We start from the raw sequence: 27,685 nt of genomic DNA, 5'->3' as shown, positions 1-27,685 counted from the left end.
CTACTATGTGCCAGGCACTGTCCTAAGGACTGGAGGCCCATAATAGACCGGCGCCCGTTCTCACCACTTCTCACCAATCTGATAATGAACAAGCAAATAAATAAATCAGCAAATAAATGTATGAACAGTCAGAAGCCTAAGCCAGGCAAAAAGCACAGTGACAGTGGAGGGACTATTTCAGAAAGGGTTGTCGGGGAAGGCCTCCCTGAAGTGGTGAGGTCTGCACAGGAACCTGAATGAAATGAATGAGTGGGCCACATGTCTACTAGGGAACAGGGAACGATGCAATTCAGTGTTCTCAAAGCTTTCTATTACCATCCACAAACAAATCTCCTTCCTTTCCCTTATACACAAACACTTGTCTTTTGCCCATGGCTTCAAAACTGACATAAATCACAGCTTGCTGCAAAGAGACGCATACCCACAAGTTGATTCAATATGCTCATTAAATGCTCACCTATTTCATGGGCCTAGTTATGGAGGAAAAATGCTTTAAAAAGGGGGAACAATGCATGTGTTTTAAGCATGGTGTAATATTCTATTCGACTATAAAAGTCTGCTGTTGTTTCGGCAGGAAAATGAGCTCATTCTTACTGATGAAAGAAAAAAGAAATGATGTGACAAGTTAAATCACAGTGACCTCAGAATCAAAACATGTCCCAAGTCATAAGCAGACAAAAACTCCCACCATGTTATTCCATTCTGAAGGAATCACCTGATTTCCTGACTGGCTGAAATTAGAAGTAAATCAAACTGCCTAAATCCTTGTGATATAATGCTAGGATAGAATAACAAGGATTAAACAATAAATCATTTACACATTTACAACGACCAGAAAACACGGCCAATATTCTTATTGTCAAATGGGAAAAAAGCAGATAGGAAGAACAGTAGGAAGCCATTTTTGTTATTAAAAAAAAAATTACATGGACCTGTATTATACGACTACAAAAACAAAGTCTCAAAGAATATGATCAAAACCAGTAGATTTGAACTTCATATGTTTCCTTACTGATGAAATATTATCACAATTGTGAAATGTGAAACAAAACGTAAAAAAAAAATTTTGAAATCGTGACTCATGGGCAGCCTGTCAAGGAGAGGGAGGACTGTTTAGTATCCGTTTGGAGCTGGACTTCCTGGATTCCAATGCAACCTCTGCCATTTAACCAGGGTAAGTGTCTTGACCTCTCTAGAACTACTTTGTTCCTCTGCAAAGTTGGCATAACAATGGTACCTGCGTCAGGACTGCTGTGAGGCCTATGTCAGGGCCAACCCTCTCTGGGAAGGCAGACGCCTTTTCTGAGCTCCAGCTGACGAACACTGTCTTTAGGTAAACATCCGCAGCACCTCCCTGGGTGAAATATCCCATGACCTAACTAAGTGCTAATAGACAGCTACCCTCAGAACTGCCCCCGAGGACATGCAACGAGTAGAAGTTCTCTGGGACTACAACTGTTCAACCCTGAAACAAGTTAGATAATGTCCACAATTCTAGTTCTAACCTATTACAGTTCCACTAGACACTCACATATGTCGTGACTTCTGAGGAACACGCACACCCTGGGGTCCACAAGAGTGTTATACTTTACCTGCCAAAGGTACCCAAAGATGCATCGTAAAAATTAATTCCATGCTTGAGTGAACAGCAAAGATCCATCAGGAAGTTATGAACAAGCTCCCGCACCATGGTTTTCCCTGCTTCTTCAGCAAAAACCTATGAAGATTTTTAAAAATTCAATGAAAATCCCAAGCTCATACACTTTAGTAAGAGCTAGAGTAAAAACAAGGACAATATTAACTGCCGATGACAATTTAGAAAACATTTTAAATACTTGGTGTCATTCCAAACAATAAATGAAAACAACAACAAAAGATACACCGATCAAGATAAAAGAATACTCTGAAGAGGGGCAAGTTTAAACCTGTATTTTTAAAAGCTTTAAAGTGATCTAATTTCTCTTGTTCATTTGAATAAAATTCCATATTTGGGAGTGTTTTTATGCAGGCTCTGAGGCTTGCTGGTCTAGAGCATACAAAAACATGTTCAAAACAAGAGGACCTGGGCAAGTCTCCAAGATAAAAGGAGGTGAAATAGTAGGCTCATGAGAGGTGAATTATTATAAAGTTAACAGGAAGTCTGTGCCTTTACTACTCTGGCCAAGTCCATGTTCAGTAACACCCTGAGGAAAATTAAAATATACACTGGCATTGGGTCAATGTTAAGAGCAGCTGTTTCAATTTAGCACATGAGTTAACTAGCACAAAATAAATTATATATGTCATTAGGTGAAGCTCCTAGACATTCAGGTTCCTGAGGTTAAAAACAAACAAACAAACAAAAAACACACAACAAGCCTTGAAACTCCAACAGCTGGACATGAAAGAATGGAAGGACGGGAAGGCGGAGGTAAAGCAAGAGGAAGAAAAGAAGGTCGGGATGACCCTGCAGGTCTAACAGGCAAGTGCTGCAGGGAAAACTAAGATATGGCTCAGCCCAAGGAAATCATAGTTTTCTAATTAAAAAAAAAAAAACATTATTAGCATAAGAAATTAGGGGAAAAAAATCCTATTGTAGTTAGCAGACGGTTAATACAACCATATAACCACAGTCAAAAGAAACAGATCAAATGAGGGGACTTCAAGTCTAGTGCAGCATTGAGAATTCTCCCTTTCCCGGCCCTGAGGATCAAATTCCAACAACGAGGTCAACGAAAACCAAAGAGTGTCAGCACCTTGACATTTTCTGGGTTCACATCGGTAATCCCATTCCAGTTGTACAGCGATGCTATGTGGTTCAATAACTGCCCCGTAAAGAAACGCACCTTCTGGGTTTTTGTGATATTTTTATTGTGAACTACCTGAAAACAATAAAACAAATGAAGTTCATGGAATTCAATTATTTTTTAAATGGTGCTTACTGTTTTCTCATCATTATAAAAATAATGCATGCTAGTAGCAGAAAATTTGGTTTAAAAAAAGGAAAAACATAAAAGGAAATTCACCAATATTCCCAATCATCCTAGGATACCTAGTTACTATTTTGATATATTTCCTTTCAGTCACCACCCACACCCACACAACATACATGTGTATGTATTAGTTATTTTTTGCCTGAGATTTTATTTATATATGATTACTTATGAAGCATAAGCCTTTTCCACATCATTAAAAATCCCTTTAGAACATTTTGGGGGGCTAAATACCATTCTATCCTATGACTGGACCACAATTTATCTAACCATTCCCCTGGTGTTTACAATTAGTTGTTTCTAATTTCTGGCTATTCTCCAAAAAGCCGTGATTAGCATCCTTGAACAAAGTCTTCACTGCATCTGACTTTGGACTTAACACTGGTTCCTGCAAGTAGACTTGTGGCACAAATTCTCAGCTCCACCCAAACCTACCCCCAGAATCCCTAGGGGTGTGGCCCAGGTATATATATTTCAAATACATTCCCCTAGAGGTTCTGATGCAACTCCCCCAGTTCAGAACAACCATACGTCAGGGTCCACGAACATATTTAAGACCTCTGACACATCCTGTCAGAACTGTTATCTTCCACCGGGGATACAACACTTCCTCCTCAAGAAAGTATCTGATTCAAAGCATCCTTGCTAGCACTGAACACCATCGTTTTTAAAAGTCAATGCTATTTTAGTAGGCAAAAAAATCCGTATGTCGTTATTTGCATTACTTTAAATTAAGGTTTCTCAACCTCAGCTGTATTGACATTTGGGGCCAAGTAATTCTTATGGGGGCCATCCTGGGCATTACAGGATGTTTGGCAGCATCTCTGCTGTCTCCCCACTAGGCACCAGTTGTACCTCCCCAGTTGTGACAACCCAAAATGTCTTCAGAGATTGCCAAATGTCCCGTAGAAGGCAAAATTGCCCCCAGTTGAGAATCACTCTTTAAAATACTTTGAAAATAAAGTCCTTTCACGCTTATTAGCCATTTTCATGTGGACTCTGGACAACTTGTCATGTTGGGAGAGTCATAGAGTTTTTGTTACTGAAGATTTAAAGTGTTTCTGTATTAAAGGCAGTGATCCTTTTAGCAAGTTTTAAAATATCGATAAGATGCTTGCAAAAGGCAGACTTTTGTCATGGAACATGACACAAAACAACATTTTGCTACGTATGTGAATGAAGTATTATTTATAATTTACAGCTCGCAATGATTACTTTGGGTTGCTGTGAAATGTTGACCAGCAGCTTTTCTGCTGCTATAATGAAACAGCAGCCATGTCTGGACATCACTGGCTGCTTCAGCTATTCTTTAACCTTCTAGTCCCGGGATACACTCATCAACAAGAACAAGCTGCTGCTTAGGAAAGAGTTTTCCACTCAACCAATACAAAAATCTACATAACATAAGATGTTGTAGCTCTACAGTCCTGTAAAACACCGGAGAATATCTCCATTCCCAAGGGAAAACAGACAACAGAAACACTGATCACCAAGCACGTACCTTTGTTTTCAGTGTGGATAATAAAATATTGATGGTAGAGATCCTATCTTCCTTTATCCCTGAGCTAAAAATGCAAGGAATAAATTCTGAAAGTAAAAGTTTCAAAGCATTAAATTCAAAAATATTTTGAAAATGAGAATAGATGAGAGAATATTACTGTTTAGGTGGTACAGCAAACAATGCCATTTACTTTTTCTTAAGTTTTTTTTTTTTTTTTTTTAACTATACAAGTTTCCGGTAGAAATAACCACTTCCATGACATAAGAAATCAAGAAGCCAGGCACAGTGGCTCACGCCTGTAAGCCCAGCACTACGGGAGGCCAAGGTGGGAGGATCCCTTGAGGCCAGGAGTTCAAGACCAGCCTGGGCAATATAGCAAGACCCTGTCTCTTAAAAAAAAAAATTTAAAAATTAGCTGGGTATGGTGGTGCGCACCTGTAGTCTTACTGTAGTCTTAGCTACCTAGGAGGCTGAGGTGGCAGGATCACTAGTACCCAGGAGTTTGAGGTTGCAGTAAGCCATGATCCCACCACTGCACTCCAGCCTAGGCAACAGGGCAAGGCACTGTCTCCAAACAAAACAAAACAAAAAGGAAGAAAGAAAAGAAATCAAGAGCACCTAAAGGTGAACCAATGACAGAACTTTTTAAGAAGTTCAGTAGGTCTTTAGTTCTATTCTACCTTTCTTTTCTCATATTAAAATTAACTACTATTTGAAAGAGAATGTATGGTATAACAAACTAATAAAATTTCCCTCTTGCTTAGACTTGCTGAGATATGTTTAAAGAGATGGTCATCATTTTTTAAGTTGGTAGTAGAATTTTGGGTGATTTAGTTTGTTTACTTTTTGCTTTTTCTTCCTACTTTTCAATCCCCAAGGAAATAGCCACCAGAGCTTGACACTGTATCATCATTAATGCAGTGATGACAGTGGGCAGAAGCAGCAAAACAATTACAATTTTCCTTGCTCCACACATGCTTACTGGGCACACAGAATTTCTACAAAAGCAAATTCATTATTTGTGAAAAAGGAAACATCAGAAAATACCAGACAAACCAAAAGAATAAGTCAAAGACTCAGTACCGAGAAGTTAACACCGTTAACATCCTCTGAGTTAACTATTAACCTTCTGATGTATCCATGCTATTCTATTTGAATAAAATGAGATCGTACTTTACAGTTTTATAACTCAGTTTACACCCAATCACATATCACTAAAAAACTTTGAAATCATTAAGTGCAGCACGTTTTTTTTTCTTTTTTGAGACAGGGCCTCCCTCTGTTCTCCAGGCTAGAGTGCAGTGGCACAATCTCGACTTACTGCAACCTTGATCCCAGGCTCAAGCAATTCTCCCACCTCAGCCTCCCAAGTAGCTGAGACAACAGGTACACGCCAACACGCCCAGCTAACTTTTTTTTTTTTTTTCGGTAGAGACAGAATCTCACTATGTTGCCCAGGATGGTCTTGAGAACTCCCGGGCTCAAGCAATCCTCCAGCCTCCAACTCCCAAAATGCTGGGATTACAGGCATGAGCCACCATGGCCAGCCTCTAGAGTATTTTTCATCGCTGCATTCCATCTTATGACCAGTCCCCAATTTGCTCAGCCAATCCCTTACTGGTGGATACTTAGAAGTCCCATTTCCAGCTAATAAATATTATTCCCTAACAAAACCTCTACTCACATCTTTAATTATTTCACTGGGATAAATGACTAGACATGGAATTGCAGGATCGAGTATCTTAAGTTTTTTTATCTTTTTTTCTTTATCCATTGTGCAACCCACTTCAGTGCCAGCAGCCTACAGGCACAGAGGCCAGGCAATGGTTCGGGGCTACAGTTTGCTCTGGCATGGGGTACTATGAGAGGTCCAGGGGGACGGACCCATCATAAATCCAAACCCATGCATAAGCACCTTAAAAGTTTTGATGCGTACGGCCAAACTTCCCAGCAGAAACATTAAACTGTAGTACATTCCAGCCCCCTTCAACAGTGTAAATGGTACCAACTGTCCTTGAATAAAAGGCCAGACAGCTGAAATGACCCACAGGAATTTGAAAGAAACTACTGGCCCTGGCAGCAGCAAGACATCCAAACCTAGTGCCTGGTAACAAGTAGGAAAAAAAAAATCTGTCTGCTGCATTATGCAGAGACTACATCTCCACTCTCACGCTGCTCCACCACAGCAGCAATGGAGCACCCCACACAGATCAGGCTGACCACGTACAGCGTAACCACCACCTGCACTCTTCTCCTAAATGGTCCCGGCAGTCACGTTCCAGGGGCAGTTCAGATCTCCCACCCTGGGAGGGAGAAGAAGGGCTGGAGACCCAAACACCCTGGGTACAGCACCCTGCTACTCCTCCTCAATAACTCCCAGAGTTCCAGCCAGGACATGGGACTGCTCCTCACCTCCTGACAGGCCAGGATTCCAGGGAATCTTACTGAGCAACTGCCATGTGCTGAGCTAAGTGCTGCCATTTATCATCTTAGTGAATCTCTTGATAAAATGCAAGGGGCCCTAGTAGATTAAACGCCAAGCCTCACTCTAGGGACACAGCCACCAAAAGGTGGTCAAGTTGGAACTCTCTGAAGCCCTGTTACTGATATTCTCGTAACACAGGGCTAAGCCACCAAAGAAACTAACTTTATTTTTTAAAACTACAGCTCCCAAAGAAATCCAGGTAGCCAGGGCTACGAGTCTGAGTAGGTTCCAGAGCCATAAAGCCTCCTTTGTTTGCCCGACTCTGCCTCTCTGAGGTCTGCATTTATCCTCTGTTATGGCATCGTTCAGCATTCCAGACGGCATAACAGGAACAACTCTGTTCACTCTGACCAGTGATATCAAAATTGGTACTGAACAAGGCTTTGCACCCGCTCACCCACCTCCCTGCCCCACACCCTTCAATCTGGTGTACACAGCAACTGCAAAGGCTGCAGACTTTTTTCGAACTTGGAAGAAATGGTTTGCAGTAGGTTTTTCAAAACAAATGGGCTTTCCTAAGGGACAAGGGAGTACACCTACCTTTCACTTCCAACACCTGCACTATAGTGCTGTCATCACCCGCAATTAAAAAGGAGAGAGCAAACTGAACGTAGGCCTGCCGAACGTCGTACACTCCCTAGAGGACAAAGGAGACCTACATGTCACATGCATATTCCACATACAGCCAAAGGAATCAGCAACACAGTGGCCAAGCACACCCCTCCCGTCTCAACATCACCAGCTCCCCAGCCTTGTCCCCAGTCACCAGGGGATGCAAGTCTGAAACCAATGCTCATTCTTCATGGAAAGTAAAAAATTTTTTCTATTGTCTTTCCCCGGTAATCTTCTCTACTTTCCTTCTCTTTCAAGCCCTATTCTCAATACAAAAGTATGAGTAAAAAATAGTAGTGTTCCCTTCCCTGACTAGAGCATATACATTTTCGTTTCTTGGCCACTTTGGTGTAGAGCAAGACTCTCAGCCTGCCTAGATCCATCTCCTCTCGCTTGCTGATGAAAATAATTTATGTTTTTGAAAATCCAGAGATGATGAAATGGCTGGTACTGCTTTTGGTGAGACATCAATGTGGTGATGTCTGGTTTTTATGAGATATTATAAATAACTTATTAGCTCATACCACAAACCAAAGCACAGATGCTGTCACGTTATCAACCCTGTTTGGCCTTCCCAGGGTTGTGGCCTGCACTGTCCACAGGCATCAGCCACCAACCAGGGCAGTGGGCATATTTGGGGAGGGCCCCAACACCGTGACAGCAGCCAGTGCCTCTGGGAAGTGGCTGATCAGCTTCCCCGCCCAGTATCATTAAGACAAAGCTGTGTCACATCACTCCTCGTTTTGTATCTAAGGAACTCAAGGCATGTGGTCATGTCAGTCTCTTATCAGCTGTTCCAGAACTAGCAGGTGTGCCTGGATCCTCCATTGCTTACACCCAGCACTACTCTCTACTTCACAGTTACTGCAAAGATACCTTCATTCACTGCCAAGAAATAAGTTAATATCACAACAAATCACCACCCCAAAATGCCTGGGAAAATTAAGGAGTGATCTCTGCCTTCCAGATAGTTCTGTTCCACTTAGTAGTAGCAGGAGAGGCGGTGGCAGTAGCAGTGATGATGCGGAGGAGGAGGAGGAGAACAATGTTTACAGAGTGCTTACTATGTGCCAGGCACTGTACCAAATGCTGCACATCCGTTATCTCATTTACTCCTCATAACAGCCTGAGGGAGAGATGCCCACACCACACCCATTTTACAGATGAGAAAACTGAGGGTTCAAAAATTCAGCCAGACACGGTGGCTCATGCCTATAATCCCAGCACATTGGGAGGCCAAGGAGGGTGGATAACTTGAGGTTAGGAGTTCGAAACCAACCCGGCCAACATGGTGAAACCCTGTCTCTACTAAAAATACAAAAATTAGCTGGGTATGGTGGTAGGCGCCTATAATCCCAGCTACTCGGGAGGCTGAGACAGGAGAATCACTTAAGCCCGGGAGGCAGAGGTTATAGTGAGCAGAGATTGCGCCACTGCACTCCAACCTGGGTGACAGAGGGATACTCCATCTCAAAAAAAAAAAAAATTTCACTTGAGGTCACACAGCTAATTAAGTACCAGAACTGAGATAAGAAGTAATTGTACAAACATACTACTTATGTTCAACTACAGAGAAGTTCTTCCTTCTTCACAAGATTCTGTGGCATTTTCCATTTTCATTTCACTTTCTCTTAAGGTGCAAGGACCATACTTGGCACCAGCTAGGTATGTGTGCAAGTCTTTAATTAATTCCATCTTATTTTGTTGGGTCTATGTTTCTTCTGGAGAAAAGGAAGGCTATCCAACCCATGCTCCCTAATATGTGGATCAAGGCCTTGCACACTCATTACATCTATTGAGTTTATCCCCGTCCATGTCACACAGCATCTCAGCACGACCTTATTACACCAATGCGAGTTTCTTCCAAAACTGAGAACTTCAAACTATCCTCTCTGTTCTGAGGACCTGTGTGTCTCATCACAATAAGGAGTTTGTGTACAATGATCACTGGTGCTGAGAATGTGCAGTACTTCCATAGTGTCAGCAACGCTCCAGTGCCTTAACCCACCAATTCAGTTTTTATAAAACACTCATTCCATTCAAGATGCCATCATCTCAGGCCAAGAGAAGGGTGCAAAGTTAACCAAGATGTTGTCCCTGTCCTCAGGAAGCTTAAGCTGCTCCCAAGCCATCTCTATGCCTCATTGTTCAAATAAACATGCCATCTAATTCAAGCAGTTAATTTTCTTGATCTACACATGCCTTGTGCTCCAGATGAGTGCTGGTAAAATGCTAAAACTTGCCTGGCAAAATTAAATTAAGTTCTGTTTTTTCCCTGCTAGTGGAAAGTTCCTGTGCTTCTATTTTTTGTCCACTGAAGTAACAGTACTGGGAGTCAGGGCCCTGGAATGCTGGTCCAGGTTTTCTGCCATTCTAGATCTTTCTATCCTGCTGGTACACAGCAGAACTAGACCTCCTGTGGGTCCCTCCAGCAATGAATCTATAAATGAAAAGGGATTTACTTATCACCTCCTGGCTTCCATCTTTTATATCCCAGACCACTCCAAATTTCCTGTCCTGACATGATGGAGGAACTGGGTAAGATTCCCAGGACACAGCAGCTGCCCACTCTAGGCTCTAGCAGCTGCCCAGGCTCTAGGCTCTGCCACTGTTGTGGTCCCCTGGGGCTCCATCCTCTGTCTCCAGTCCTCTCCATCAAAGGCGTCCCACTCCTACGGCAAGTGGGCCACATGCCTGCTCTTCATTCTCACCCTGTGACCTCACAGGGTTATTATTCCAGGAAGAAAACGTCCTAAACTCTTCAGGGCTTGTTCTGCAAAACATTGTCTAAAATAGACCAAAATACATCGGGTAAAACTGCTCTTTGGCACAGGATTTTAACAATGCTTTCTTTGGCTGGATGAATATTATCTACAATCCTCCTTCTTCATGAGGCTTTAATAATTTCCTTCAAAATGTTAACAAATATTCATTTAAAAAAAATCGCTGCCAGCACTTCAACAACTAAATAGCACTAAAAAAAAAAAAAAAAAAAAAAAAAAAGCAGGTGATGGCGTCAGGGAGAAAAACTCAAAGACTCAAAAGGGATCAAAGATATTTAAGAAACATATCAACCAAATGTAATGTAGACTTTGTTTGGATCCTGATCTGAATCACAAAGTGTAAAAACATTTTTGAGATGGAAAAAACCTGAGACCAAACTGAGTAACAGATGATAGTGAGAAATTATTAATGTGTTAGGCGTGATAATGGCACTGTGGTTTCTGTTCTTTAAGAGGTCTTTTTCTGTTAGAGTACATGCTGAAATATTTATAGTGAAATATGATTCACGTCTGGGATTTGCTATAATTGACTGCCCCAAAGGAAACTGAAAAGGTGGAGGGTGGGGACAGTGGCTGAAGCTGGACAGCTGGTACAGGGGTTCCTCACGCCGCTCTATTTTTAAATGTTCCTAACAGTTCCTTATTAAATGTAATGTCTCAGCTCCATTTCCTATAACATACAAGGTATCTAAGATACTTATTACAGATTACACAATGAAAGTAAAAACACTTTCAACTTGACTGTAACTCCCATTTTACAGATCCTGGAGAGGTAAAATAATGTGCCCTGAGACCCTGAGATGAAACGGCTCGTGCGTGGCCCTGCAGCTGGGGTTCAGGAGGGGAAGCCCTTTCCCACGCTGTCTGGGCTCCTAAAGTCTATTTCACTTAGATAGCTGGAAGGGCTGAGATCAAAAGACATGGGTGGGGAGGGCATGTGATGGATAATTACTGCCAGGCTTACTGCCAGGTAAGACCAAAGAACCGTGATATCTGCCCTAGTCTGCAAATAGCACACACATTCTTTTTATTAGAAACGTATTTAAAATGTCAGGAGCCATTACTCATTGAATGGAATTTGTTGACACATTGATAAAGCGTAGTATCTAAGAGACATTAAGACCTGGATTTTTTTTCCTTAGAGAATACCTTATTTGCAATTCCAGTAAAACCCTCAACACCAGGCCAGTCTCACAGAGCCATAAAAGCTACTTGGTATTATCAACCCTTTAGTCCAATTCCCGGCAATGTAGAAACTCTTAGTTCCCAGGGATACTGACAGAACAAGGCAGCACACGGTTATAGAAGTGAATTATTCTAATGTGGTTCTCCACCACGGCAGATGGGATGGGCTGATACCTGTCCCCTTATTCTTTACGTTCAGGAAGAGGGTGACACTCTGGCCAGGGCTGTTCACAGCACTGAATTCCAGCAGGGGAGCTGATATGGCAACCAGAAGAGGCCCTTCGACAGACAACCTGCAGCCGGCACACACGATCGGAGGATGCCCTCTCTCAAGCTCAGGAGTCCTCAAAGTGTGCCTGCTTCCCAAGAACCTTTCCAAACCCAAGTGAAATTTCAAAAGCCACCAGGGAATTTTTGTTTCACAGGTTTCCTGAAAACCAACCATCCACACTCCCATTTTCTTGGGCACAATCCAACCCTTACCCATCACGAGATTGTAACTGGGAGGCAAAAGTCACTTATTAAAAAGCCATAAAAGTCCTCTTTCAGGACGTCACTGGCTTAGAGCTTCAAGGGCTTTCTCTGAGGTGGGCAGAACAGGAAAAGAGGACTGGGACACACGCTACAAGCTTCAGGGCCATGGGCACATGGAGGGTATTTCGTTTCCTCAGGAGAGGAGATGCCCACAGCGAAGTCATCTTCACAACCAGGAAGGCCCTGCGCCACTCAGCCCGCAGGAGCTCCCTCAGATGTCCCCATTGTTCAGGCTCTGCCAGGTTCTGGCCCTATCGCCAGTCTGAAGTGAGTCCTGTCCTCACAGACAGATCCTGTGGCTGCTGACACACACCCTTCTACATAAACACCTCTCATTTCATCTGTGTGGGGATCAGGGCCCAAGAATGGAGGAAAAACCACTACAGTCCTCCAAGGGAAGGGGACCCATGGAAGGCATGAGACACTGTGGTCCCCTCACCTTTGAATCCCTCTTGGTCACCAGGGTGTACAAGGTCTTTTTATTCAAATCAAAATGGCTGCAGACGTCCCTGGCAGCTTCCGGACCCTGGGTCACCATGGCAGCCATCAAGCTCAGGCAGGCGCGAGCCAACCTGCACAGGGAACCAGAGGAAATCAGACACGTCAAGAACAGCAGAAGCACAGAGCCGCCACACCACAAAGCCAGCTGCAAGCTGCTTGTGTTATTTGCTATCCCCAAACCAGAAAAAAAGAAGGAAAAAGACATGCTCTTCTTTCAAGGAAAAAGAAAAAAAAAAGCATGAAGATTCAAAATAAGGCTAAAAATTAAAACTAAGTAGGATTAAGAATATAAACGCAAGATTTGAAGAAGATGGAAATTTCTCTCTGGAGTGAGCCATCGTGTGATCAATAGACCACACCTCAGTCCCTGTGACTGCAGAATACAGAGTACGACTTCTTCCCAAAGGCATCCCCGAACGCAAGCTCTTGGCTGTCTTTCCGTTCTGCAGTTACCCAGATTCCATGGTTTTTTGAGCACCTGCTACGTGCAAGGCCCTGTTCTAGGTGCTGGGAAGGTGGCATTTTATGACACAGGCAAGGCCCTGCCACATGCACCTAGGATTCCAGTAGAGGGAGTCAGTCAACAGATATAGCAGCAAGGACAGTAGCAGGCAGGACAAGAGGGACAAGGGGTAAGCAAGAGAGGAGTCAGAGACAGCCAGGGCTGGTCCACAAAGGAAGGGGGCAGAGACTCAGTCACTGTGGCCTCGGAAACAGCTCAGCTCTCCTCTAGCCATAAAGGTAATGACCAAATGCACCTGCGGAGAGCTGAATGCAGACCAAACCCAAAGGCCCATCCTTTGCCACGCGAAGGCAGACTGCCTACCTGTAACCCGAGGCAAACAGGGACTCACAGATGAGCTTCATGTGGTTGTTCATCAGCTTTTTCACAATGTTGGTTCCCACAACATGGAGATGTGAAAGATCACTTGCTGTCCGCAATAATATGGCCTCAAAAACTTGAAATATTAACATTGTCTGCAAAGACAGAATTGAAATGCTTAGAAATCGTCTCATTTCCTTTCCTCCTGTACATATATGCTCCTTTTGTCTTAGCCACAGTTACTTGTAGGCTTAAAGCCTTCAACATGCAGGATGAGGCCCACCCAGATCCTGAGTCAAAGGTGACAGCTTGGCAGGCTGACCTGCAGGACCCAGGCTCTCCATGTAGCCCCACTCCCACAGTCCAGCAAAATAAAGAACAGCTTGTTAGGGCCGGGCGTGGTGGCTCACGCCTGTAATCCCAGCACTTTGGGAGGCCGAGGTGGGCAGATCATGAGGTCAGGAGATCAAAATCATCCTAGCTAACACGGTGAAACCCCATCTCTACTAAAAATACAAAAAATTAGCCGGGCGTGGTGGCGGGCGCCTGTAGTCCCACCTACTTGGGAGGCTGAGGCAGGAGAATGGCATGAACCCAGGAGGCGGAGCTTGCAGTGAGCCGGGACTGCGCCACTGCACTCCAGCCTGGGCAACAGAGTGAGACTCCGTCTCAAAAAAGAACGAACGAACGAAAGAAAGAAAGAAAGAAAGAAAGAAAGAAAGGAAGGAAAAGAAAAGAAAAGAAAAGAAAGAACAGCTTATTTACAATTACAGAAAATCAAATGAGAAGAAAATTCTCTTAATGACTGGGCCTCATTCCTTTAGAGATACTCAGGTCTACAACCTTATAGCAATAACACTGAGATTTCAACAGGCACATAAATATCCCAGTGTTCAATCTCTTTGGAATCAGAAAACAATCATCAATTCATTATGTGTTGTGAGTCTGTGACACCATGTGTTTATCTGTTTCCCTTTCGTTTAAATAAACCATACTGAAACCAAGTATATTTTGATTAGGAATCTAAGATCCTTCTGATATCATTCATCAAATGTTAATAATAAGTGAGAATTTTCCACTAAAATGCTTTCAAAGGTCATGGAGGCAAAAAATGAATACATTCCTAGAGCACAGGGACAAAGCATCATTTTCTATAGAAAGTTGGTAATGGAAATTTCTACCACATTTTTCCTCATCAAACTTAACAGCAGCATTAACTTTTCTTCTCTTCATCAAGCCATGTAAGGAAAAACATACTTCACTTTCAGGTCGTTTCTCTCCACTTAGGAGCTGGAAAATTTCCGCACACTCAACAGAAATCTTTATATACCCTTCCACAACATCATACACATCTTCTTGTGGTAGCTTCTTGGCAGCAGACACAAACGCTTCCAAGCCTGAAAAAAAAGTTATGTTCAAACGTTAACAAGGTCAGTCTTCTTAGAAACAATCACAGCCACCACTGCAACCTGCTTTCCCTATTCTGTGACCTTCTCCGATCCACCCACACTGCACAGAAGCTACTATGAATGCTATCAACTTAACCGTTCCTCTCCAAACTTCATGTTGAAACCCTAAACCCGGCCGGGTGCGGTGGCTCACGCCTGTAATCCCAGCACTTTGGGAGGGCGAGGTGGGCGGATCACCTGAGGTCAGGAGTTCGAGACCAGCCTGGCCAACATGGTGAAACCCCCTCTCTACTAAAAATACAAAAATTAGCCAGGTGTGGTGGCACATACCTGTAGTCCCAGCTACTTGGGAGGCTGAGGCAGGAGAATTGTTTGAACTCAGGAGGCAGAGGTTACAGTGAGCCGAGACTGTGCCATTGCACTCCAGCCTAGGTGACAGAGCAAGACTCTGTCTCAGGAAAAAAAAAAAAAAAGAAGGAAACCCTAAGCCCTAAAAAGACAGTATTTGGAGATATAGCCTTTTAGAAGATAACTCAGGTTAAATGAGTTCATGAGGGTGAGGTCCTAATCTAATAGGATTGGTGTCCTTATAAGAGAAGGAGACATCAGAGAGCTCCCTCTCTACATGTGGACAGAGGAAAGGCCATGTGAGGACACAGCAAGAGGGCAGTTGTCTGCAAGCCAGGACGTGCCCTTACCAGGATGTGACTACGCTAATGCCTTGATTGTGGACGTGGCCTTCACAACTATGAGAAAATAAATTCCTCTTGTTTAAGCCACCCAGTCTATGGTATTTTGTTATGGCTGCCCTAGTAGATTAATCCACATGGACATTATGAACACACTTAGAAACCATGAAGGCAATAAGGAATGAGACAAACTGAGTGCCAATGTGACTCCCAGGTTTGAGTACTGAGTCTGGCAATGACTCGTCTGGATCCCCATATAGCTTTTGTTCCCTCAACTATAGAATGGGTATAACAAGAAAAACCATATAGAGCATGATAACGAAACATTACCAAGAGGTTTACTTACATGACATCAGTTAATTCTCACTGCAACCCTCCACCCTAGGTACGAGTATTTTTTTCCCTAGGTACTAGTATTTCACAGATGAGAAAACTGAGGCCCTTGTCCAAAGGTACACAGCTTAGGAGCGGCAGAGCCAGGACTCCAATCCAGGCAGTCTGGCTCCAGAGCCCATATTCTCCCTTCACGAACTGGATGATTTCTGCTCATGCAATGGAGCTGACGCCTGCTGCTCTGAGTGCACTGGCACATGGAGTGTCCGTGCTGCACCTGGCCCACGGTCAGCATGCCAAGCATCAGCTGACATCAGTGCTCTTTCAAAACCCAAAGGAGGGCACCCCACTCGAGTGTTTCCCCATAAGGCTACCCCAGAAGTTCTCCATTCAAAAATCTCCCCTCTCAACAGCCTGAGGATTGTACTACCCTTCCTGCAATTAACACAACCTCCCCTCCCCCACCATTGACACCTGAATCTGAACCCCCACCACAACCCCACCCTACCAACTGGAAGCCACCTGTCTGCCACTGCCCACAGAATTCTCCCGCCAGAACCTGTTCTACAAAACTGCCTTTCAGAGAATCACTTGAACCTGCCTCTCAGAGAATTGCCTGAACCCAGGAGGTGGTGGTTGCAGTGAGTCGAGATCACACCCCTGCACTCCAGCCTGGCAACAGAGTGAGACTCCATCTCAAAAACAAAACAAAACAAAACAAAAAAAACTCTGCCTCTCTCTGGTTCTACTCTTTGGGCCACACTTCTCAAAACTAGGAAGGCAGGGCATGGCAGTGGGTTGGAAGCCACATGAGAGCATAAGCTAAAGGTAACACATCTTACTGGGGCCTTCATCATCTCTTCTGGGGAGTGGAGACTTCACCTTATTCAAAAAAAAAAAAAACAAAACAAAACAAAACAAAAAAAAAAAACAGAGGAAGGGACTAAATATTTCTATTAAAACTCACTTAGTAATTATCAATACAGTAAAATGTAAAATGCCACAACCTTTAAGAAATACACTACAGTCTTCATAGACACATCAGAATAGGGGGGTCTGCTTTAGGGAGTGTCTGGGCATCCCTAAGGGGTCCTTCCTTTTCTGCCTTGGGGCCACAGGCAGTGGATCTAATCCTTCTTTCCCACACCAGCTCCCATCACCCTAGTCGGCACCTCTGAAGACCAAACACTTCCTTTAACCTCTCTCCAGAAATGACAGTTTCGAGACCCTTCTGTGTTCAGGTCACTCTCTATGTTCCCTTGAAGCATGAGGCCCAGAACAGGGCTTGGTACTGCAGGTGAGCTCCACTAGCTGAGCAGAGAGGACCAACACATCCTTCCTCTTGGACAGCAATTCTGCGTGTCTCAGATTCAAGTCCCTGATGCTGCTAAGCAACATCTGCCCGAGGACGCATGAGCAGGACCTTACACCAAAAACGTACCAGAAAAGAACAAAAAATGGAGCCAGACTCCTGGGCACGAATCCCCGCTCAGCCACTTACTAGCTGCATGGTACTGAGTAAGGCACTGAACTCAAGAGCTTTGGGTACCTCACCTGTATAACGGAACAAGAACAGAACCTACCTGACAGGGTTTGTATGAAGCGTAAAAAGGCTAATTTACACATAAAGCATCCAGCATCACACTTAGGGCAAGGTAAACCCTCAAAACATAAGCAGCCCCCCAGGTGTCCTCAGCAGCAGCAGTGAAAATCCAGTCACATTCGGCCTCTGCCAGCCTCACAGGTGTTTTCAGTTCCCATTTTATGCTGCAACATTTTCTGCACCAACCACCGTCATTCCTTTAACAGTCACCGAGCAAGTGCATCTGCTATGCCAGGCGCTGCTCTGAGCATCAGGGCCAGACTCCATTGCCGCCGTCTGCAGCATGGTCTGGTGGTGATTATGAGCAAGAGCCATGGGTGTTCTGGCCGAGGTGACTGTGAGTCACAGGAGTTCAGTCGGCACAGGAACCCTGGAGTCATAAATAATACTTCCTCTGTCCCTCAAGAAAACACAGAATGCAAGTGATAGTAAGGGCTGTTAATACAGAAAGAGCAGTGCAACTACTTACTCTTTTTAAAGGAATTATTCGCCAAACTCTAGCATGTAACTCCCAGCATTCCAGAGTATTACACGGTGGAAACTGCTGGCCTGTTACGTTTGCCGTCTTTACGGGTTCATCTTTCCATACACCATTTACTGGGCACCTACCAGGTGCTCCAGGCATCACAGGGGGTGCCCGAGACGTGCTGGTGAGCAAATTAGAAATGGCCTCTATCCACATGGTCCTTACAGTCTAATGATAGAGACCAATGTATTTATTAAGCACCTACCGCAATCACTTACACAGACACATATAGCACCTGTAGTAAGTGCTATGAAGCAAACATCAAGAGTGTAATGAGGACTGTAACTAGGGAACATGATCTAGATTAGAGGGTTGGGAAGGTTTCCTCTGAAGAAGTAATGCTGAACCTATTATTAATAATAGTAAATGTTAAGTATTGAGGGGGCAGAGGGTGAGACCACATTCCAGGCCCCAAGGCTGGAGGGTACACTGGAGCCAGGTGAGTGGTGAGGGGTGATTGAGTGAGTGGGGAGGGCAGCCTGAGATGAAGTCAAAGAAGCAGGCGGGGCTAGATGAAGCAAAGGAAATGACTTTGGATTTTATCCTAAGGGCAGTGGGATACCACTGAAGGGTGTCATGAGGGAGTGACATAATCAGATTTGGAGTTCTGAAGAATCATCCGACTGCTGCACACAGCATGGGCTGTAGGGAAGCAAGAGCAAGAGAGACCAACTCTGGGCAACTCCAGCCGCGGTCCCAGCAGGGACTGATGATGCCTGGACTAGATTGATGATGAAGGAAAGAGGGGGAGCAGACAGATTCCAGAAATTCTCAGGAGGAGAATCAACCACCAAGGCCAGGGGATAGACTGATGCAGACGGAGGGTTCTGGCAGGAACATCCAGCTAATCAGAATTACCACTTATGCAGTGGGGAAACCAGAAGCAATGTGGGGAGAAGGAGATCAAGAGTTTAACCATTAGTGTACTCTCTTACAGTATGGTCTTTTCTCTATCACCAGTGGAGTCATGGGCAAACACTTTCAAAGGAACTGGCTTAGAGCCAAACCCTTCTTGATGGGGGATCCTCCCATAGGCTGACACTGATCCACTCTGGAATATCCTCAGTCCTTACCAATCTAACCCGGCAGCTCTTGTTCCTCCACTACACGAAGGGAGCATCATCAGAACCCTTCCCTCACATGCCTGGTGAAAACAAAGTCTCCTAACAGCCATCAACTTCACTTCCCTGATCTTCCAGCAACCCTATCATAGGTTATGAGAGCATATCAAGAGGAAGAGAGGAGGAGAGAATCCAAGATACAGACCAGATTCAAACACAAGTTCAACACAGCCTCAAACAAGGGATCCACACTTTCACCCATTGACTCAGCTTTGCCCCATCTTTCAACTACTCATCTACACCCATGCCCTGTCAATCCGGGTTTCCTTCTGACATGTGTTCAAATGATGTAGCACCTGAACGTCATGAGGCTCTCTGTACAAGACCATGAAATACAGATACTACATCTTTTTAACAATTAAACGTGCTCTTTCTTCTGCCAGAAAGGTTCCTGTCCCTGTCCCATCCTACAATCCTTTTGAAAAGCCACTTCCTCTGATGGCCAGTGATGATGAGCATTTTTTCATGTGTCTTTTGGCTGCATAAATGTCTTCTTTTGAGAAGTGTCTGTTCATATCCTTCACCCACTTTTTGATGGGGTTGTTTGTTTTTTTCTTGTAAATTTGTTTGAGTTCATTGTAGATTCTGGATATTAGCCCTTTGTCAAATGAGTAGATTGCAAAAATTTTCTCCCATTCTGTAGGTTGCCTGTTCACTCTCACGGTAGTTTCTTTTGCTGTGCAGAAGCTCTTTAGTTTAATTAGATCCATCAGAGAAATGCAAATCAAAACCACAATGAGATACCATCTCACACCAGTTAGAATGGCCATCATTAAAAAGTGGGGAAACAACAGGTGCTGGAGAGGATGTGGAGAAATAGGAACACTTTTACACTGTTGGTGGGAGTGTAAACTAGTTCAACCATTGTGGAAGTCAGTGTGGCGATTCCTCAGGGATCTAGAACTAGAAATACCATTTGACCCAGCCATCCCATTACTGGGTATATACCCAAAGGATTATAAATCACGCTGCTATCAAGACACATGCACACGTATGTTTACTGCGGCACTATTCACAATAGCAAAGACTTGGAATCAACCCAAATGTCCAACACTGATAGGCTGGATTAAGAAAATGTGGCACATATACACCATGGAATACTATGCAGCCATAAAAAATCAGGAGTTCATGTCATTTGTAGGGACATGGATGAAGCTGGAAACCATCATTCTCAGCAAACTATCGCAAGGACAAAAAACCAAACACCACATGTTCTCACTCACAGGTGGGAATTGAACAATGAGAACACTTGGACACAGGAAGGGGAACATCACACACCGGGGCCTGTTGTGGGGTGGGTGGAAGGAGGAGGGACAGCATTAGGAGATATACTTAATGTTAAATGACGAGTTAATGGGTGCAGCACACCAACATGGCACATGTGTACATATGTAACAAACCTGCATGTTGTGCACATGTACCCTAAAACAAAGTATAATTTAAAAAAAAAAAAAGAAGAGAAAAGAAAAGCCACTTCCTCAGGGGAGCCTTCTTTGAGCTCCCAGATTAGATCCAAGGCCTGTTAAACACCCTCAGACACCATGTACCTCTCCTTTGGAAAACTCGTGCTTGAAACTGTATGTATGTGATTTTAGTGACCAATATCTGCCTGCCCCACTCGACTGTTTGTAAGCCCCACAATGGCAGAGGCTTTTTGAGATTTTTATTCATCACTTTATCTCTACCGTAGCAAATAATAGCCTCTAGTAATACTTAATGAATTCGGAAATATATAACTCTATGCTAAGTAAGTATCATCTTCCTAGCTGTGACTAGCAAGTACAGGTATCAAAGTTTAAAAACAGGCCAGGTATGGTGGCTCATACCTATACTCCCAGCCCTTTGTGAAGACAAGGTGGGAGGATTGCTTGAGACTGGGAGTTCGAGGGCAGCCTGGACAACATAATGAGATTCCATCTATACAAAAAGTAAACAAACAAACAAACAAACAAAAAATAGCTGGGCATGGTGGTGTGCACCTACAATCTCAGCTACTTGGGAGGCTGAGGTGGGAGGACAGCTTAAGCCCAGAAGTTCAAGGCTGCAGTGAGCTGTGATCATGCCACTGCACTTCAGCCTGGGCAACAGAGCAAGACCCTGTCTGTTTAAAAAAAAAATCAGGACAAAAATTGGAAGTTGAAGATATTTTGGCCATTAATTTAATAATTTATTTAACCTGAGAGAAAAACTGCCACTGTTTTATTTTAGAGCAATGCTTCCACATGGCAACACGTTCAATTGCGTTTTTCCCAAACCATGTTACTTTCCAAACGATTACAAGTAGTCGTGAAGGGTGGTCACACTTTATAAAAAGTGTAATTAAATTATACAGTCGGCTCCATCTCAGTCACTGGCCCATTCCTGGTCAACTGACAAGTAGCTGTGGTGGCTTCTAGTAGCTTGTTACAAGTTATCAAGTCAGTATGAGTGTTGGGGAATGGAAGCTATTGAAAACGGTGCTGACCGCCCAAGGAGTAGCAAACTGTCTCATGAACCGTCCTGAGCTGACTCAGTAAGGACTCAATAAAGAAGGACACTTCATTTACTTCCCTGACAACTGCAATAAAGAGGTTTTAGAGCTGCCCCGGTGGACCCCAAACCCTGCAGCCAGGGGCGGGGGATGTCGTGGAGTGTCCGCTCGCCCCATACCGCGACCGCGACGCTGCCTGGGCAAGGGAAATAAATGTGCTGTAACATGAAACGTCCCAATCAAGCAAGTCGGGGCCCTCTCGCTGTCGCCGACAGTCCAGAGCAAGGAAGTACACAGCAGTCCTGAACCTCAGTTTTCTGCAAACCAGAGGCTTGCCACTGAGCCTAGGTGACCCGAAAGCTGCAGAAAGGAGGGGCTATGCCCGGCACACGGAGGCCGCCTCGCCAGCCTGTGCTCCCGACCCAGCGCCTGCCGCCCCGGACTCACCTGGCCCGGGGCCCTGCGGGTCCTTCAGCTGAGCCTTGAACCGCACGCCCGTGAGCTCTTCTTTGCGGGTCCGCTTGGCTGCACCCGCGGAGGAAGCCGCGCCGTCCTGGCCGCCCGAGGCCTTCCTCTTGGGGACCCCCATGGCCGAGAGGGCGGAAGCGCGACGGGAACGACACACCTGAGGGGACCCGGCAAGAGCACTAGCACAGACAGCAGACACGCGCTTCAGGCCCACATGGGGCAGGAAGGGGCGGGGCTGGCGGAAGAGGCGGGGCTCGGGGAAAGGCCGGCGGAAGGGGCAGACACGCGCGAGGCTGGGACCGGCGGAAGGGGCGTGGCCTGCAGAAGGGGCGGGCCGATGGGGATCCGGAGTCTTGGGGTTCCATGTGAGTTTGCTGTCGCGGTCACGGCATGGGGCGAGCGGACACTCCACGACATCCCCCGCCCCTGGCTGCAGGGTTTGGGGTCCACCGGGGCACACTTCTGATCCCGGTGGCTCTTCGGGTGCTCTTGGCCAGAAGAACTCCCAGACCTTTCACTCCTGGTCTGGCCGGTCCACGAAGACCCGGGCCCTGGCGCGTCCAAGCAGCACAATGAGTAGTTCTTGACTCGAGGTCGCCCTGAAGGTGTCGCATGAAGAGCTTGCTTCGCACACAACAGGATTCGATACTTTGCCAATTCGAGGCCCTGGCGGCTGGCCGGGAAGTTGGATTCGCCTTGGCTATGTGCCAAGCAGGTCCACCTGTGCGGGTGCCCCTGACTTCGACCCCTAGCTTATGTCACAGCCCGAACCAGATCGACTGGTCTGGTAGCATGTCACTCCGGACTGTCCTCCACCCCAGACTTCCGCAAACTGATGGGCTCTTTGCGCTGTGCAGGGTGGGAGGAGAAGACCAAACGAAGTAACGTCTGTAAAACCCCATCCTGGACAGCGTAAGGCCTCCACCTCTAAGTTCCTGTCATTAAAATGGAGACAGCAAAGCCAACCCTATCCAGTCCTTGGGACTGTTATGAACAGAAAATGATGCAATGTATGAAAAACTGCTTTGAGGAGAAAAACAACACAGTGTGTTTTTGGAAGATGTTATTGACTTGTGAACCGCATTAAATGCTCTGAAATAAAATGAAAGTAAAAATAAGTAAAAACAGGCTGGTACATATTTTAATACGACTTCATCTATACTTAGGTATGTGTCCAAATAAATCATGAACCAGCGCATTAGATAAGTAACTTGGTGATGACTGAAATTCTCCATCAGGTTGTCCTCTAGTCTAAGAAAATAGTGTTTCATATTCTGTAAGCAGATGTGTTTTGAACATCTGAGGATGTGGGCTTTTGTGGCCTGTTGGGGTTTCAGAGTTTCTAGTAGAAAAAGCACGTGCGTTGACGCTGAGCCTCTGTCCCCACAAGATGATGTGCCTGTGGAGATGTCTATGTTGTAGGCAGCTCAGAGAGAGGGTGTCACCCCCAGCAGATATGAGCTAATGCAGCAGTGTTAAGAGAGGGGGATATGCTCAAAAAGTTACCTGTAAAAGGCAACACTTATTAGTGAAAACAGACTTAATTCTGACTGATTATCCACACTGGTCCTCTTCTCTGGTTAATCGCTAACCACCAACTTTGTTTTCTGCCATGGTGGTCCCAACCAAAGAGTTATCAGAAAGAGTTAGGAAACAGTCAAAAGCCCTGAGTTCAGTTTCTGCCTGTGTGACCTTGGGCAAATTACCATCTCTCTGCGCTGGTTTGCTTTACAAACAATTAAAGAGCATGAGGAACTTCCCAGGATTATCCAGCTAGTAACTGGTGGAGCCAGGACTCACCCAGTGTATCCTAGTCCCAAATTAAAAACAAAGAAACAGAAGTTGGCAGTGCCCATTTACAGCCTTAGCCAGAGATGTATAGATGGCAAGTGTGGCTCAGAAGTGCATTTGGATGTTTTAGACTAAGTTAATGCCATGAATCATTGATGCTGGGTTAACCCTTTGTTCAGATATGAAGCTCACCAACCTCTGGATAGTGACTTGTCTTTCCATATCAAAGCTTTGCATTATTTGCCTCCAGGAGCATTCTGGTTTGTTACAGACTATGCGGTACTGCTCCTAGGACATTCTAAGCTGAGGAAAAAAGCCCGAGGGCTTTTGTACTTGTTCCCTTTCTTTGAAACTCTTTGCCCAGAACTCAAGTGGCTCAGATGTGGACTCTTCCTGTACATACCTCACTCTCTGTCTCCTGACCTTTCTCGATTGGGCCTATTTTATAAAGACACTCACTAATTCCATCTGAGGGCTCCACCCTCATGAGCTAATCACCTCACAAAAGGCCCCCCACCACCAAATAACATCACACTGGGGATGGGGTTTCAACATAATGAATTTGAGGAGGACACAAACATTGAAACCGTAGCACTTTCCCAACGTGAAGATGATTTTTCAGTTAAGTTCTAACAATCTTTTCAGAAACAGATAATTCTCACCTTGTGCAGTTTGTTCCACAAAATAAAAACTAAAGTATCCCAACGTCTTTTACGAAGCTCATATAACCTTAAATACAGAACAAGCTAAGGATAACACAAAGTATGAAAATGATGAACTTATTTCAAGTATGGATATAAATGTGTGTAAATAGAATATTAGCTAACTGAATACAAAACAGCACTTGAAAAAAAAACACAAAAAATACAAGGAAATAATATCTTGCTTATATAACTCACCACAATAATGGATTAAAGGAGAAAAATCTATTATTATTTCAATAGATGGAAAAAGACATTTGAAAAGATACCTATTTATGATTTTAAAAATTCACATAAAACTAGGAATAGAAGGACTTTCCTTAACTTGGTAAAGATTATATCCCAAAACCTGCAGCAATCATCATGCACAATGGGAAAACGATATGAACTTGAATTATGACTGGGAACAATAGGAAAAACAGGGATGTCCACCATGCTACTATCTATTACGAGAGGTCGTGGCTAGTGAAATAAGGCAAGACAAAGAAAGAAGAAATGAAACTGTCATCTAATTGGAAAATTCAACCGAAATGCAAACTAAGAATTTAGCAAGGTTGTCAGACATAAAATCAGTTACCAAAATTGGTAGCATTACCTGTACATTAGCAATAGCTAATTGAAATATGTAGGAGAAGCTGGGTGTGGTGGCTTATGCTTGTAATCCTAGCACTTTGGGAGACTAAGGTGGGAGGATCACTTGACCTCAGGAGCAACATAGTGGGACCTCGTCTCTACAGAAAAAAAAAAAAAAAATTTAAGTAGCTGGTGTGGTGGTGCACATCTGTAGTCTCAGCTAGTCAGGATGCCAAGGTGTGAGGATTGCTTGAGCCCAGAAGACTGAGCCTGCAGTGAGCCAGATTCCACCACTGCACTCCAGCCAGGGCAACAGAGGGAGACCCTGTCTCAAAAAATAAAATAAATATAAAACCAAAATAAATAAATATGTAGTGGAAAATGAAGCACCATTTAGAAAGAAAAAAACCCTACAAATTCTCAGAATTAAACTAAAAAGACTGCACAGCATCTTTAAGGACAAAATTGTAAAATAATATTTGGTTAAATAAAGATACATACTATGTTCATGGAAGAATGTCTTCACATTGTAAAACTTAATTTTTCCTAAATTAAGCTGTAAACTATTACCATTCCAATAAAAATTAAATTCAGAAAACCATAATATATTCTTATGGAAAAATAACAATCCAGGAATAGCTAAGTCAGCTTGACAAGACTAAAGGGGATCTTACCTTATGCATGAAGACGTATCTCAAAGTTGCAATGGTCAAATTAGAATGGCAGTGGCAAAAGAACAGACAAATAGGCTGGGCTCAGTGGCTCACACCCATAATCCCAGTACTTTGGGAGGCCGAGGAGGGCAGATCACAAGGTCAAGAGATTGAGACCATCCTGGCCAACATGGTGAGACCCTGTCTCTACTGAAAAAACAAAAATTAGCTGGGCATGGTGGTGCATGCCTGTAATCCCAGCTACTTGGGAGGCTGAGATAGGAGAATCACTTGAACCCGGGAGGCAGAGATTGCAGTGAGCCAAGATCGTGCCATTGCACACCAGCCTGGGCGACAAGAGCGAAACTCTGTCTCAAAAAACAAACAAAAAACAAAACAAAACAAACAAACAAAAAACAGACAAATAGCCCGGTGGAATGGAATACAGACTCCAAAACAGACCTATGTAATGGAGGTACAGGTTAACAAATCTGAAACTTCTTTCTTCATATCCTGGAATTGAAAAATAAGTAAATGGATAAAGGATGGTGGGAGCCAGGTTTCACACTGTTGGAAAAGAAAGTTACATATAAGCAAAAGGGTAATGCTAGAACGGACCCTGTGATACTGGATTAGAGTTGGAAACATCAGCATGATCTGATTGTGCTACTTTCGAAGGAGAGATGAAGAGATGAGGTCACAGCTTTGCAACGCTGGGTTTCCGGGCCTTACCATGATGAAAAGCATCAGCCAAGTGTGGTGGTGCCTGCCTGTAGTCCTAGCTACTTGGGATGCTGAGGCAGGAGGATCGCTTGAGCCCAGGAGTTCCAGGTTGTGGTGAGCTGATCGAGACACTGCACTCTGGTCTGGGGAACAGAGGAAGACCATCTCTCTAAAAAAAAAAAAGAAGAAGAAGAAGCACCAAGCTAAAAATCAACCTGGGTCAAGAAATGAGAGTGTGGTATCCAATCTGATTTCAAGGTTGAAGAAATAGTGACATGTCCAATGGGCACACACACCCCATTCGAAATTATTTGTGCTTATTTAAGAATAAAGGAGGACTGGTCATGGTGGCTCACGCCTCTAATCCCAGCACTTTGGGAGGCCAAGGCAGGCGGATCATCTGAGGTCAGGACAGTCAGCCTGGCCAACATGGTGAAAGCCCATCTCTACTAAAAATACAAAAGTTAGCTGGGAGTGGTGGCAAGCGCCTGTAGTCCCAGCTACTTGGGATGCTGAGGCAAGAGAATCACTTGAACCCGGGAGGCAGAGGTTGCAGGAAGCACACCATTGCACTCTAGCCTGGGAGACAGAAGGAGACTCTGTTTAAAAAAGAAAAAAGAAAGAATAAAGGAAAACATTTTTTTTCCATCATATGTATTTATGTATATATGTAAACTGCTTCTTTATTATTAGAACACAAATACTTATGTTGCTTGGATATAGCTGTTTAATAAACATAACCGTTTAGGTTTGGGTTTAGGTTTGGGTTTTGTCCTGGGGCACTTGAAAAATTATTGAGACACTAAAGGTGCCATGAACTGAGAAAGACTGAGAACCTCTGGTCTATACCTTTGATCAGAGCTCACTTTTATTAATTCTAAATTCCCTTTGTGGACTTTGATTTTTTTTTTTTTTTGGTAGCCTTAAGCTTTCCTTTGAGAATGAACATTTAAAACTTGTAAATTTTTTGTACACCCATGTTCATAGCAGCATTATTCACAATAGCCAAAAGGTGGAAACCATCCGTGTCCATCAATGGATGAATGGATACACAAAATGTGGTATATACGTACCATGGAGTATTTTTCAGTCTTAAAAAGGGATAAAATTCTCACAACCTTGAAAACTATGCTAAGTGAAATCAGCTAGGCACAAAAGGACAAATACTATATAATTCCACTTATATGAGGTATCTACAGTAGTCAAATTGATAGAGACAGAAAGTGAAG

The 27,685-nt window shown here is 44.1% G+C and overlaps 1 protein-coding gene and 1 non-coding gene across 5 annotated transcripts in view; both read right to left on the bottom strand.

Moving 5' to 3' along the window:
• Positions 1-22,236, bottom strand: part of URB1 (URB1 ribosome biogenesis homolog) — a 95,161-nt gene extending 72,925 nt beyond the window's left edge. For all 4 annotated transcript variants that reach the window (XR_009209625.1, XM_032174704.2, XM_032174705.2 and 1 more), the window contains exons 1-8: positions 21,995-22,236; positions 14,654-14,793; positions 13,400-13,551; positions 12,512-12,644; positions 7,499-7,595; positions 4,474-4,559; positions 2,736-2,861; positions 1,593-1,717 (exon numbers count right to left, since the gene is read on the bottom strand). Coding sequence is in view for 3 of the 4 variants with exons in the window: in XM_032174704.2 (XP_032030595.1) it covers positions 1,593-1,717; positions 2,736-2,861; positions 4,474-4,559; positions 7,499-7,595; positions 12,512-12,644; positions 13,400-13,551; positions 14,654-14,793; positions 21,995-22,136 (1,001 nt within the window). In the remaining variant the exon portion in view is untranslated. The remainder of the gene's footprint in view (positions 1-1,592; positions 1,718-2,735; positions 2,862-4,473; positions 4,560-7,498; positions 7,596-12,511; positions 12,645-13,399; positions 13,552-14,653; positions 14,794-21,994) is intronic.
• Positions 6,245-6,380, bottom strand: LOC116482791 (small nucleolar RNA SNORA42/SNORA80 family). The gene has a single exon (XR_004252056.1). It is a non-coding gene; the product is annotated as a small nucleolar RNA SNORA42/SNORA80 family (small nucleolar RNA).
• Positions 22,237-27,685: the final 5,449 nt, after the last annotated feature.

The sequence above is a fragment of the Hylobates moloch genome, unplaced genomic scaffold (genome assembly GCF_009828535.3).
Source record: "Hylobates moloch isolate HMO894 unplaced genomic scaffold, HMol_V3 SCAFFOLD_14, whole genome shotgun sequence".
Taxonomy (NCBI): Eukaryota; Metazoa; Chordata; class Mammalia; order Primates; family Hylobatidae; genus Hylobates; species Hylobates moloch.
Note: the sequence above shows the minus strand (reverse complement) of the source record. Positions and strands in the feature narration are given on the sequence as shown.